At 36.7% G+C, this 14822-nt stretch overlaps 1 protein-coding gene across 5 annotated transcripts in view; it reads left to right on the top strand.

Annotated features, from left to right (window-relative positions):
• The window catches only part of mymx (myomixer), a 67300-nt gene that overhangs the window by 25698 nt on the left and 26780 nt on the right, over positions 1-14822 (top strand). For all 5 annotated transcript variants that reach the window (XM_066696512.1, XM_066696515.1, XM_066696513.1 and 2 more), the window contains exons 10-15: positions 702-817; positions 4720-4882; positions 11938-12074; positions 12449-12542; positions 13044-13193; positions 13856-14005. In XM_066696512.1, the coding sequence (XP_066552609.1) occupies positions 702-817; positions 4720-4882; positions 11938-12074; positions 12449-12542; positions 13044-13193; positions 13856-14005 (810 nt within the window). The remainder of the gene's footprint in view (positions 1-701; positions 818-4719; positions 4883-11937; positions 12075-12448; positions 12543-13043; positions 13194-13855; positions 14006-14822) is intronic.

Genomic DNA, 14822 nt, shown 5'->3' with positions numbered 1-14822 from the left:
AACAATACAAAGCTCTCAAACTGAAGATGTGTACAATATGTTTATGTCTATATAATACAAACAGAAGTATACAGGAGTAACAGAAATACAGTACGAGACACATAAACCTATCTAATGGGGTACAGCTAATGTAATGGTGTATGAGCAAAAGAAGTGAAAATATGTATGAGAATAACATGAACATGAATGTTTCATGTGATATAAACATTACTGAAATATTTATGCAGCTTGCACAGACCTTGTATATACACACAAATACATACAGTGTTTATGCACATATTATACAAATGTTTGACAGGATCTGAAAAGCATACTAGAGATATGGATAAATACTAGCAAAGTCTGCTAATAGTTTGAGATGGGGGACACTTCTGTTGTACCCTTGAGCAAGATACATGATTTCTCCAGTAAAAATGTAGCTGTAGGTAATTGTATATAAAAACAATGTGATATATATTGTAACAATTGTTGTCGCCCCTGATAAAGGTGTCTGCAAAGAGGTATAATAATCATAAATTGAAAATCTGGGGTTGTGGTTTTTCCTACAGTACAAGCCTCAACTGTGAATATGTAAAATAATTATTTTCCATCTTTATAATGTTGATGTTTGACCTAATGTTTAAGAGCATAAAGCGTATCTTGTTCCAGGCCTATAAATCTGTTCCAAAGCTGTTGAGTAATTTCCTTCCTCCCCCCCTCAGATGCTGGATGTGACTGTTTCTCAACTGTCAAACCTCCACCCGACCCTGGCCGCCAGAGTGACCCAGAAGCAGGGTGAAGTGAAGGATGCCTGGGCCCTTCTCCAGAAAGCTGTCAGGTACAGGAGCCCCCACAGTTGCCAACTAGCAAGTAGGATGCTCCATTGCTACCACTAGGCCTCAAAATGGCTGGGGAACTGGAACTATTTCAGATTTTTCTGAACATTTACGCAGCATGATGGAAAACCCAGTAATGCTTTATTTGGAATGTCATTAAAAAAGATTAATTAGACCAGTGATATTTACTCTTCATGGGGAGATGCAACCACGTAGGTTGATGGGTTGGCTGAATTTTTCCACAAAAAAGGGTCCCCTGTGATCAATTTCACAACCAAGTTCTTTTAGTTATACATTGTATTTATGTTCTTGCTTGATTTATTCACTGAGTGTCCAGGCCTGGTTAATTTCATAAGGCACACAAAATCACCCACTTCTAATGGCTTGGACCAATAGTTATTGATTAATTCAACAATGCCTTGATCAATCCAATTAAGTGTAGTCCCAGTGGACTGTAATGAGGGCTTATCTTTAATTTACTGCATTTACAAAAAAACTACTGTTTTCAATTGATAAATAGATTTCAGAGTGGTAAAACCTAGATTGGTGTTCTCCAAGACTGTAGTTGATTTTGGTTCTATGTCACAGTATGTATGTGAAGGAAATAAGTTAATATATGTAAAATATATATGGTAATGCACAATATTTAGTATATGGAGAATCAATGTGAATGGTGAGAGCTTGATAGATATTTACGTTGATTGTTGATTGATGCAGATTGATTGTTTTAGTGACAGTAGTAGGTCTCCTAGTGGGCCTAGTACATTTATAAACATTCAGAACCCTAGCCTCCTCAGTTAATAGTTACTCAATAGCATAGGCCTATATCTATATGTCTGTGATTTTCCATTAAGGGAACTTTATGTAGAACAATTAAGAGAAAACTAAAAGAAAAATTAAACACAAGTTGTTTTATGCCACTGGTCACAGCCTCCAGGGCCCCACAGACTTCTGGTTTTCAACCCTCTGGAACTCTCAGTTGTTTAATTGAGGTCATTATTTTAATAACTCTATGAATTTAGCTATTTTCCAGGTTTCAAGCCAGTGACCGCTGCATTGGTGCATGTTTTATAGATACTGTACTTTGAATTGAGCTTCTCTTTAAATCATCCACTGCACAAGACCTGAAACAAGTTTATGTTTCTAACTAGGGAAATGATTACCCAATTTTTAAGAGTTCGCTTGGAATGGAAAAAATAAATAAAACATATGGTGCTATTCCAAATGAACTGATGGTAAACCATTGAAGCAACTGAATAATCTATCTATGTTTCTTGTTACATTGACCAAATTGGAATTGCCTACTACACAGATTATTGCTGCAAATCTAAATGTAGAACAAATGTAGTCTGACAACTAGAGTATTTAGTAAATAGTTAATATTTCTAATATAAGAACAACTTTAGTTCCCTCTGTCAATTTGAATATATTATCAAATGTTGACAGCGTTATAAAAAATGTTGAATTCAAGCATACACACAAGACAAATAAACAGTTGCTTGGTGACTAGGTAGCCCTGGATGATTAGTTGCCTTTTGTGAATTTCATGAAATTAAATGTCATTGGATTTATCTAATTAATCTTAGTTATTGGATTTCCTGAACCCATATCCAGACATTCTTTAGCGACAGAGCTCTAAATTGTGGTGTATGTGAAACAGGCTACATCTTCAAGAGTGAAATAAAGCATGTACAAATATATATATTGAAAATAAAAAATGTATTATATATTTTTAAGAAATCTTCCCAAGCGGTTTGTAGTGCTAAAGTATCAAATACTTGATCTACTAATGTTTGCCATGGAAAAGGAAAATAATGTTGTTGTTTTTATCTTCCATGTTGTTTCTATATTTCTAAAAGCATCAGTGAAGTCAGATAGTAGGATCTATAGTACAGAAAGATAAATAATTAATATTCTAAATGTAGCTCTGTTTTATCTATAAGTTGGCACTATGGCAAGATCATAGTAATTGCCTGAGAAGCCATTTGATGTAGTGAATCTTTGTTTAAGCCATTCTTATAAGAATTTTTGAGATCTTGTTGTTGCTGTGCTCTTGTCTGATGGACTCAAGATTGTGAGAGAGAGACAAAGTGATTGTATCCCTCCTGTCCCCTTTTCTGGGATTATTAAAACCTGTTTGCACTGAATTGCAGGTAAAATTTATTTCCTTATTGAAAGTAGCTTTAGTCAAAAATCACCCATTTATCTGTATGTGTAATTTTCAAAATGGTACTTATCTGTTTTGAGTCCTTCATTCTCCAAAGTAAATACCATAGCTGCTTTAATGGTCTGATTTATTTTCAAAAACAAAAACTTGTTCCTCTGAGATGATGAGCTCAGATCCAACATGTATGAAGTCATCCTTGTTATCACACCAAATCAGTTAAATAAAAACTGTTTTGCTCAGCCTATGACAGGCTTTCAAGGTTACATAATTGGCATATATATATATATATATATATATATATATATATATATATATATATATATATATATATATATATTCTGTAGATCTAAGGTATATATAAACACTCTGAAAGTCTGCTTCTGAAATATTCTCTCCTTTTCATCATTGACATTGTTTGTATGCATGCTCTCCAGACTGCACTAAGCTAATATGGTCTAAGATGTGGCTGGGTTTCCTAAAAATCTGTTCATCAAAGGTGGTCAAAGCTCCTTCATTTTGTAAATTATTAGGTCAATTTCATTTTTTTGTTTTTAAATTCTCTTCACACTTTTTATTCTTGGCTAGTGTTGATTAAAAAATATCTATTTAAATAGCTGAAACAAAGTAAGGTCTGAGGCATAACTATAACTAGCATGCAATACTAGTCCAAGGGATAAACTTATTGCACCATATCAATGTGAAATTGCATTCCAACATTTTTTATGTAATTTATTTTTGTTCTGTATAGAGTAACCACTTTTCAAAATATTAGCATTTAAAGGACCTGCATATGCAGATTACATTAAATGACTGTATCCCCAAATCTCTCTTCTACATTTATTTTTATATTGGATGTGTTGTATATATATGTGCAATTCAAATCAGTTTTCTTCTTCTTTTGTAAGGAGGTGGAATAAGTAAAAGATAAGCAATGAACAGAAGTGAAGTGGAAAAACTATTGTTGTTAGTGCCTTATGAAATAATTTTCACAGATTAACCACTTCACATTGATTAGGCCATTAAACATTACTTCCCAGTTAATACTTATTAATGTATTAATTTGGAAAATCGACCTGGTTGTCACTTCTTTATTATACATATGGTAGTACAAACAGTTAATATTATTGTACTTGTAATTCTCTGTGATCTACTGATTACAAAATTGCAGACAAGAAGTATTTCTGTTTTTAAGATTGTTAATGTATAATTGTACGACTTTTAGTACTTTTAATTGTACGAGATTTAATCAGTCAACAGATCAAAGGTTGAAGTAACAGGAATGCCGTTAATGCTAGTTTGGCAAGATGTAAAGGCAGCAAGGGAAAAATATTGATTTTGTGGAGGGAAAAATATTCATGGGAAAGAAACAAACTCAGCAAAAACATGTCAAAAGGTTTATAGGTGGCATATTTGTTTTCTGATAGTGAAAAACCTTCAGGCTTTTTTCTAAGCAGTATTCATACGTTAGTAATTGAAATATTTAATTGTTTGAATCTGTTGTCCAGATAAAACCCAGTATGCTTATTCTTTGTAAACAGGGGTTGTCCTGTGGTTTCAGACATTATGTCATGCCCCCTGCAGGTTTGGCTTATATACTGCATTTTAAGATTTATTTGTGTTTTGTTTTTTTGGGGCATTGTTCAAGGTGGCAATGAGAAGTTAGGATTGATACTGTGGACTGCTGTGTGATTTAAGGCTGTGACCATATTCCAAATTTCACATGTTTGCCCTCCACAGGAATGAGAAGCCAGGCCTGCAGTCCCCCAGCTCAGATTTCACCAGGGAAGACGGAGACCCGTTGACCCCTGCTAGGGAGTCACAATGCAGCGTGGGAATTGAGTCGCACAGGATCATGGGAAAAGAGGTTAAAGAAGAACAGAACCGTCTCAAAGGATGTGCGGTCAGTAGCTTGGTATTTAACTGCAAGCCTGTAAGCTTACACACTTGTTTTAGCCCTTTAGGAGTGGATGTTTGCATTTGGTAGAACACAGGAACATGCTTTTCCAATTGAGAAATAACAATTTTTTATAGGCTTCATCTAGAACCTGTAACAGTGCCATGTGTACTAATAGCAGGGACTTCATAGTTTGTTTTCGCTTGTTGAAAAGCATGCTATTCTGACTGGAAAGTCACACCATGGTTTTAAGGCTGTTTGTCGGTTTGTAAGACCATAACAAAGATTTAACGAGTGAGGAGGCCCTTCGGAACCATCTCCCATCTCAAACTATGGTTCGTAGTATCATATTGATCTGAGGATCTCATCCAGCCATTTCTTATTGAAGCAATCTAACAACATTGTGGCTGTGGAGCATGTTCCAGGCTCTTAAAATCCATTGTAGTCTAGTGTCTTTGGTTTTAAATGCCCCTTTATTAAAATTAGCACATGTATAAGGTGCTTGTTTCTTTGATAGTCCTTTGTTTTGACTTTGTAAATGCCCTTCAACATGTTGAAGCAAGGTCTTTTAAAATCTCTGTCATATGACTGTAAGCTACAGCTTATGAGGCTAGCTGTCAGGACTGAGCGTGTAACTTTTAGGAATAGCTTTTAAAGGTGCTATTTACACTGGCAGCAAAAATTGTAGACATTTCCATGAAAATGTCAAGCCATGATTGTACAGTGTTTGGCAAATTGAAGTGCCAGGACAAATATCCCTTATGCTTAAAGATTTAAAAATCTTATAATTTTCAAAATGATCAGAATAAACACTCTGTATAATCATGCTAATAATATAATGAGACATGATTATATTTATATATTAATCCATATTCCTTCTAATAATATGAAATATCCATTCAGTGAAGGGTGTCTTGGAGGGTCATCACCCAGGGCCAGAGCTATTTTAGACTGTGTTAGATTCTCCATTGTACTTAAAGTATTTTCTCCTGTTTGAATAAAGTATTTTACTTGTACGACAATACTCACTTTTAGTCAGTCTTTGCCTGGTTGCACAGTTTGCCAGTCTAACACCAAAACTTAAAGTGTGTCAATTTCTTTTACCTAATACAGTGCATTTTGGTTAGCACTCATGTAGGTGTATTATCTTTGTAAGTTTCTCAATTAGATTGATGCAGCAGTTTCATATGGGGTTTTCTGTGTAAAGTCCTGTAGTTGAACTGGATTTCGGTGCCAGGTATGGTGACCAGTCAACCAGTAAAACAAATTTGTATCATACTATTGCAATACTTTATGCTTCTCTAGGGTGCTTGGAAACAAAATCCAGTCCAAAGCCAGTTGGATGTGCAGTGTCCAGCTGCAAGGAAAGCTCTTTCCATCCTCTTGTGCAATTATCTTTCCCAGTAAAGGCCCTAGAAAGCTATGGGCAATGACGTTGTCTCGCACTACCTTGGCACTGCCGTTGTTGTCTGTGTGTGGTGCAATAATAAGTTGGGCTTCTTGTTGGTGGCATGAAGTAAACATGATGCATTGCTGTTTTTGTGGGTAATGACCTCCAGATGTCAGAAGCTGGAGTCCAGATGGGCATGCTGTTAGTGATAGTTCCCAATTGACATCACCTCGCAGCATGATGGTTGAAAAAGGAAAATCATAATCGGAGAGAACATTTGCTCTCAGGCGCAGGAAATTGAGGAGCTATTTTTTGCCTATAACAATACAATTCAGGCAGTTTAAAGTCTGTCGAGACCACCTCCTCCCTCTGCAGTTCTGACACACAGTGGAAGTCTACAAAAAATATTAAGCAGATGAATGGATCATTTCTGAAAATACGATACCATACGATAGTTTTGTTAATCAGAGCTGTTTGGAAAACTGAAGAGCTGGTATGCTTTGTGCTTAAATAAATAAATAGATTGGTGCTTAGAAGTATTTTTATGTGATTTAACAAAATACATTTCACTGACTGGCATGTTTAGGAGTTGTGTTTGGCCCAGCTGATTCATTGCTTTTATAAGGAACTCACCTCGGAAACCCTGGTTTGAATTATTCAGGCTATGACTCACATCTTCTGTGATTAGTAAATATCCTGTTACCACCGTGAAACACTTTTATAAATGGTTACTCTCGCTAATCTGTTGCATTGTTTTTGTGGATCATGTTTGCTGAATTGTTTAAAGTGTGGTCTTTTTTTTTTGTGTGTGTTTCCGTGCTTTCCAGTTACTGCTCTTTAATTCGTCCAGATATGCCTGTCCTTATATTTTGAATAGTTCTTACGGCAAAGCTGCTATGATTTGACAAATTGCAAATACAGATTTGTAAAGCACTATTCTATTGAAATTTCCCAAAGCATATGATACACATACACAAAAGTCAAAATTAAAAATGCAATGCAGGAGAATATTAAATTCTTTAAAAAGTTATATATGAAAGACCAAAAAAGTGCTAAAGTATCAGAGGGACAACATTTTAGCAGTATAGACCTGTTAACCTGCCACCTATTATGGGCAGCAGTGTGGAGTAGTGGTTAGGGTTCTGGACACCTGAGTGGAGGGCTATGGGTTCAATCCCAGGTGGGGGACACGGATGCTGTACTTGGATTGTTCTAATAAAGAAACAAAAATGATTGTATGTGATATATTCCAACAATTGTAAGTGGCTCTGGATAAGGATGTCTGCTAAGTAATATAATAATTATCTGACTAAATGCTTGCACTTTGGCATCTATATGAGGAATAAGCATGAAATAAATACTGGAGAAATGTTACTGCTCTGTGACCAAGCATAAAGCAGCAGTATTCAGGTATTTGCATCTTCCATTTTATAGGACAACAATTGCTATAATGTATAGGTTATCTACAAAATTATGGTGTCACCTGGTAAACATACTGAAATTAGTATGGAAACTCACCATACAAGAAAGGATAAGATTAATGCGAGAACCTTAAGAAAAATGCCAGTAGAGCATATATTTTAAATAAGAGCTTTTGCTTTAGCCAATGGTTTATTACAGATTCCCTTCCTAAGTAGGACTTCTATAAGGTCACCAAATGATATACAGTTGTAGTTGTAAAGCATTCACACCCTTCATTTCAAACACTGATATTTGGTGGAAGATTTAATTTAGTACATATTGGTCATTAAACCAAAACATCTTTCTTTAACGTATCTTGTTTAGAAATTCAGACAAACAGACAAACAGATAGACATGGCTCAGAAAGTCTCAGAAAGTCTGCCCAAATTAATCTTGTTAATTATTGCCTCAGAATACCAGTGTATCCCGTCTCACAGGACGGTACTGCACTGTGAGACGGGATACATTGGTATTCTGAGGCAATGATTAAGATTAATTTGGGTAGATTTTCTAAGGAGGGCAGAGAGATCTGGCATGTTTTTCAGCTGGGCAAAGCAGCTCTTGGTGAATATCTTCTATGTACACTGCTGGGGAATATTTATTTAACTTAATATCATTACTTATAATGCTGTCAGAGGATCCCTGGACTCAGCAAAGCTTCTTCTGACGTACTGTGGGATTTAGACAATTAATATTAATAATATAATTAATATTATACTGAACAAAAATATAAACGCAACTTGTAAAGTGTTGGTCCCATGTTTCATGAGCTGAAATGAAATATCCCTGAAATTTTCCATACGTAAGTTTATTTCTAAAAAAAAATATTCACAAATTTGTATACATCCCTGATAGTATCCTTTGCCAAGGTAATCCATCCACTGGACAGGTGTGGCATATCAAGAAGATGAATAAATAGCATTGATCATTACACAGGTGCACCTTGTGCTGGGGACAATAAAAGGCCTCTCTAAAATGTGCAGTTTTGTCACACAATGCCATAGATGACTCAAGTTCTAAGGCAGTAAAATCTTAGAAGCTGTTGCATGCTGCGTTTATTTTTTTCATCAGTATAGATATTCAGAATGTGATATAAAAAGCAATATATAATCTCAATATTAGCAAGGAAATTCAGTGTTTTCTATTGATAATTATGTTGACCTTCAAAACTAAAGCCTCGTCCCAGAGTGCAGGAATGTGTCCTAAAACTTGGATCAAGATAGTCTTCAATCCTGGCTAGGTAGAAGTCAGTGATTCCCCTGGTCATCACACATCAGCGACTCCCTTTGGCTTCTCAGGTACCTGCAGGTTCAGATTGTAACATCAAATTCTCCCGATTGGTGTAATAGCCAAACTGTGGATGTACTGCAGTACTGCAACTTGCAGTCCGAAATCAAAAAGCAGAAGGTTTTGATAATGTGCATTTTGGAGAGCACCTGCTTTGTCTCACCAATGTCCTGAGTTGACTGATTGCTTGAAAAACGGTACAAATAATTGAGGATTGTAAATTATTTGGAAAACCCCCATGTCTACTTCTCAATGTACAATACAAGTGAGACTCAACACTATTGTGAAACACTGCAGGGCCTCAGTGTAGAAACAGCAACAGACGAATAGTTGCACAGTGTTATTTTATTTTGCCTATAAATCATGTAGAAATCCATTTACCAAATTTTGCAGAAAGAAACTTTAAGATCCCTTTTGCAAAGCTCCTGCTGTTAAAGCTGCAGGTTATTGCACCTAAATGCTAAGCTGGAGGGATTTTTCCTGTAATGAAGAAAAGCTGCAGAGAACTAGACTGCTCAGAAGTGTGCGTGTTTGTGTGTGTGTGTGTTGGAACAGCTTGGCTGTACCAGATTTCTTGTACTGTGGAGGGAGACTCTGGAACATGCAAAGATCAAATAGCGGTTTGAGTTTTGGCTTCCCTCTCCATTGCATAGCCTCAGTGTCTGATTTGAATTTTAACAAAATTCCCAAGTTGCAGTGTGGAGTAGGGGGACACTGCTCTTGTACTCCTGAGCAAGGTACTTTAGCTAGATTGCTCCAGCATAAACCCAGCTGTATGAATGGGTAATTATATGTAATATTATTGTGATATATTGTAACAACTGTAAGTCACCCTGAATATGGGCTTCTACTAAGAAATGTAATAATAATAAAGAAAGTACAGAAAGGGCTCATGTACCATCACCTCTCCTCCCAGAAAAATAGTCCAACATTGGTGCTGGTGCAAATCAAATATACCATAAATCCATTAACCTACTTACATTCAATTGGTGGCCAAAGGGTCAGACTTAAATTATGGGGTATACATTATGATGCCTGCTCTCTAGACTTTCATTGTCAGGTTTTAATGATTCTGATGATGAGTTAAAATTGTAATTGTAATGAAATTAAAACAAGCTATTATTCACTGTTTGAGCAATACCGAGTCATCCCTCTGTCTGCCCCTTCCAAACTGCTGTATACCGCCTTGGTTCCCTCTCCAACACTATAGGAAGGGCCTGCTCCCATGTTATAATATCTGCCATTAGTAAATTACACAACAGTAGTTCTGTAGTAGTTCTAATAATATTGCATCCAAAATGCAATAATTCAATTAGAAAATAATAGCTATATGTAACAAGAGTCAGTATTTGGTGTTACACTAGAAAACTGCAATACACTATTGTCATTTGCCCTGGCTAAGGCTGTCTATTAAGCAATATAATACTTTATTTCATTTTATTAACATGAAAGAATAAAATGTATTTCCAATTCTGTGCATGCTGAAAGAAGCGTTTCATCATATGTTGTTGATTTCACAGCACAAATTGAAATAAGGGTAGGAAATTATGATGTTATGCCAAACTACAATCGCAATGATGATGATGCATGAGAAAACATATTTCATGAAATCTTATCTTTAGGTCATGCTGCCCTTGGCCCTGTTCCAACCTACCATAAGATTGCACAACGCATTAACCCTGCATGCACTCCCCAGATCGGACAATCCCAGTGCATCTGGTGCCCTCCAAGGTTATGACTCATAGAAGAACTCACAATAACACTGTGTAGCAGCAGGTCCTCTCAAGGAAAACCTCCTGGCACACTACAAAACTGGATAAAAAAAATTACTTACAAACCCATGATAAAATGTATGTTAGTCACCTTTTAATGTTTAAATGCACATATTTTTTAGTACTGGAATGACTAACTGCACGATTAAATAACATAATCAGATTATTGTTAATTCTTGCTCAGTAGGTGGCTGAACAGGGAGCTATATCCAGGAGGACTGGAACCTAGTTTAAAAACAAGTTGTGCAAAACATGGCCTGAGCTATCTTACATTACAGTGTTTTGGGACATTGTAATTTAAAAGTATACATGTGTATGTTTACATATATAAATACTTTATCTGTATGTATATATATATGCTAGTTATTACATCCTATTGAGCTTTATATGATTTTCTGTCTGTGGTCCAGGGGGGTTATTTTTCATTAGTATTAGTTTAGTCTTCGACTGTAGACCATGCACTATAATTATATTAATTTGTGCACCCACTTCTGGTTTCCAACAACCGTACCATTGATTTCTGAAAGATCAAGGTAACCTGAAATATGTAGGTTTTTTTTCATTATGATAAATCTGCCACATGACAATTCACCAGCCATTTACTGCTGTTGCCAGCAGCCACACACACATTAAAACACACACACAAACAAATCCAACCACCAAAGACAATCCTGTTTGCTGCTTTCACCCTCCCCTCTGGTGTCTTCTCCTGATGCAGGCAGCAGGTGTTTTCTCATACTCAATCTCTCTCTTTCTCTCTCTATTTTAATATGTCACTGTCTCACACTGTCTCACATTCTCTCTCTCTTACTCTCACTCTCACTTTCACTTTCGCTCTCTCTGGCTCTTAATCCCTTCCACCAGGTAGGGATTATCTCCCTGATTTTATTTGATCTTCTGACCACACACATTTGTGTTGATCATGTCATGCAGGCAATCTGTCATCCCCCAAAGGTTTCTGTGGAATGTAGTGTGGTTACATTCTGCCCTCTCCATCCCCATCCTACTAAGTTTCTTTTATTTGTATTGATTGAAATGTGTAACTTGCTGTTGTTTCCTTTAGGATGCCATTGTAAACAAGCTGTTTGTAGTTTACATGACCTTTTCCCCCAAATTACATTTTATAATTAGAATAATATTTTCATTTACAGAGTGCTAGAGAACCTGGGACTAACAGGAAGTTAATGAACTGTCAAGATGAACCCACACTTTCAAAGAGCCCTACTCCTGTCATAGAAATGAATCCCAGTAATGCGGATGAAGCCATCAGAAGAACTCACGGAGAAAGGTAACATTGTTGTCAAATTGTAGAAAACTACCACTTAAACAAGTATACATTCTTTCATTAAATATATAAATATTGTTCTTACCATAATGCAATGTAAATCCGGTATTAAATCATTAGCCAGCGTGAAGTAACTTTCACAGAACAAAATCCGAATATCCATATTTGCTAGTCGATGTGTCCAGCAACTGTGCAACTCGAAATGAAAACTTTAATAGCGTAATCATTCACTTTTATATATTACAGTCGAACAAAACAGGAATGTTGCATCACTATTTAAAATACTGTGAAACCCCCCCCAAACTCTGCCCATGTTCAATATAATCTATTTTGTAAATTTATCTGTTGATGTTTTTTTATTGTACTTGACATTACAGCAGGAAAGAGAAGACTGATTCCAAGACAGCTTTTTCAAGAGGAAACACACACCTACATGTGCAATTACAGAAATTCACAGTCTCTGCAGATAAGGTGCTTAATGTCCTACGTCAGTATTATTATTTTGATTTTTAAAATTCCCCCACAGTTTTAAACCTAGTAGAACTGAATCTATCTGAAGATAGCATTAAATGTTCTCAGAATACTTTTAGCTAGGTGAAACAGTTAGTAGATATTTTGTAAATTAGGGCCTGGACCAAATCCAAACTTTAACCTAATCTATGGCGGTGATCTTCCTGGCGGTCGTGTTTTATTTATTTGAGATTTCCAGAGGAGTCAAAGTTTCAGTTGGTCTAGGCCTATTTAATCTAGGAACAGATTATATCTATATATATCTTGTAGTGGTTGGCGATATCAACATTTTGCTCCAATACAAATTTTAGTATCACAATACTCGATTCAAAAACAAATTGAGTAGCAGTTTGGAATTTTGTTTCTTTGTTGTTTGTTTCATTTAAGGGCTTAAAAAAATTAAGACATATTATTATTGTTGCTGTTGTTGAATTTGACAACTGTTTTCTCTGACTCTGGAAGACATTGTCATGGCTGAAGGACAACGTTGCCATGGCCACCCAGATCTGCTGCACTGCCAGTCTGGATGGCTTTGAAGCTGCAAAGAGGTGTCAGGCCACACTGGAGCAAGAGATCCTGTCCAACAGAGCCAGGATCGAAGTGGTCAAGAAGGTATACCCACAGCTGGTCACTCTACAAGAACAGCCAACTACAACCCTTGGTCCTGGAGATTTATGGAGGTCTTCTAGACTCTCAAACCAACTAACTCTATTTAACTAGATTGGTTTAATCAGTACCATGATTGTTACCATGACTGAATACGCCAAATCAACTTGAAGGATTATGGTCCCCAAGTGACTCTACCAGGAAAAACTTCTGTTTGGAGAGTGGGCCGTGTCTTGCAGTGCTGGTTCCTGTCTGGATTTTTGTTGTAGCCAGCTGAGGATTCTCCATTTGGAGGAAAGCAATTTACTGCATAGTGATTTAACTAACTAGGTTCTCCTTACTTTGTAACATTAACTTACTGGAAGCCTTTGAGTTCTGCAGAATTACTGGGGGGAACTGTGTTTGTCTTCCCAAAGATGCTATAACTTTGCTTCATGGTACATGTTTCGGAGGAAGCGAATGTGTGATAGCTGCCCTTCTTTTGTTAAGCATAGGATTTATAATGGTGAGCTGAACTGATTAACAACTGCTGATTCCAAATGGGGAAGGCATAATAGAAATAGCCTATGTAAGCACTGGAAAGCACTGCTGTAGAAGGAGCTGGAGCCTTATGTTGTAATTGTCCTGACTGTTCCTTTTTAATTTGCAACCATTCTGTATCTTTAAAGGAGGGGAGGAGTCTGGTACGGGCGCAGCACCCAGGTAGTGCCAAGATTGAAGAGTTCCTGGGTCAGCTGGAGGTGCTTTGGGAAGAGCTGAAGAAGAGACATCAGAAGAACGTTGTTGTCCTCCAGGAGTCAGAGAAACTGAATTTAAAGGTACAACCTGATCATCAGTGAGTTTGACCTTAGTGTCTTTCACGTGGTTCTGTTAAAACTCCTGAAATAACTGGCTTGTTTGACAGGGCTGCAGAGTTGTTCAACTGGTAAAAGTCTTTACTCTGAGTGCAAATTGAACTCTATGGTTCAAATGGCACTGGGTTGAATCTGGTCAATGTGGCCAGGTTTCCCCACAACATGGGGCATGCGGTTGGGTGGGTTGCCTGGGTTTGAGTCAGACAGGTTTTAGTTGGTGTTGTTAGTGAAAGCCACAACAGCCCTCCATTTAATGTTCAGCCTTGCTGTCTGAACTATGGAATCGTCATTTGAAAATAAAGTGTAAAACTCAGTTTTGGAAAGACCCTTCAGCATTGTTTCAGGACACATAGCAGTGATCCAGATCAATTAACAATTAGGAACTCAAATGTGGGAGGGTAGGAATGAATACAAATGGCCATTCCACATTAAGAACCAAACATTGTGACCGGAATAAAGTTCTGAAATATCTTTCCTTTGCTGCAAGCTCAGTTTTCACCATTCAGTTCCATAATGCTCTGACAGGGCATTTATATTTCCCCATTATATCCAATTTTTAAGAAAATGTCCAGATACCCTTACTGGCTACTCAAACTTGCAAGGAGAATTAAATGCTGACATTTAGCTGTTTGTTCTTTGTATTGCCTTTAATCCTCACACTGCAACTTAAAGTCCAGAACAAGAATTGTGCAACCTCCCCTTGTGCAAATACAAGTAAATCCTTTTCAATAGGGTTTTTGTGAAATGTGTCAACAGGTATTCTGGGATATACTCACTGCCT

This window comes from Amia ocellicauda, chromosome 23, assembly GCF_036373705.1.
Source record: "Amia ocellicauda isolate fAmiCal2 chromosome 23, fAmiCal2.hap1, whole genome shotgun sequence".
Classification (NCBI taxonomy): Eukaryota; Metazoa; Chordata; class Actinopteri; order Amiiformes; family Amiidae; genus Amia; species Amia ocellicauda.
Note: the sequence above shows the minus strand (reverse complement) of the source record. Positions and strands in the feature narration are given on the sequence as shown.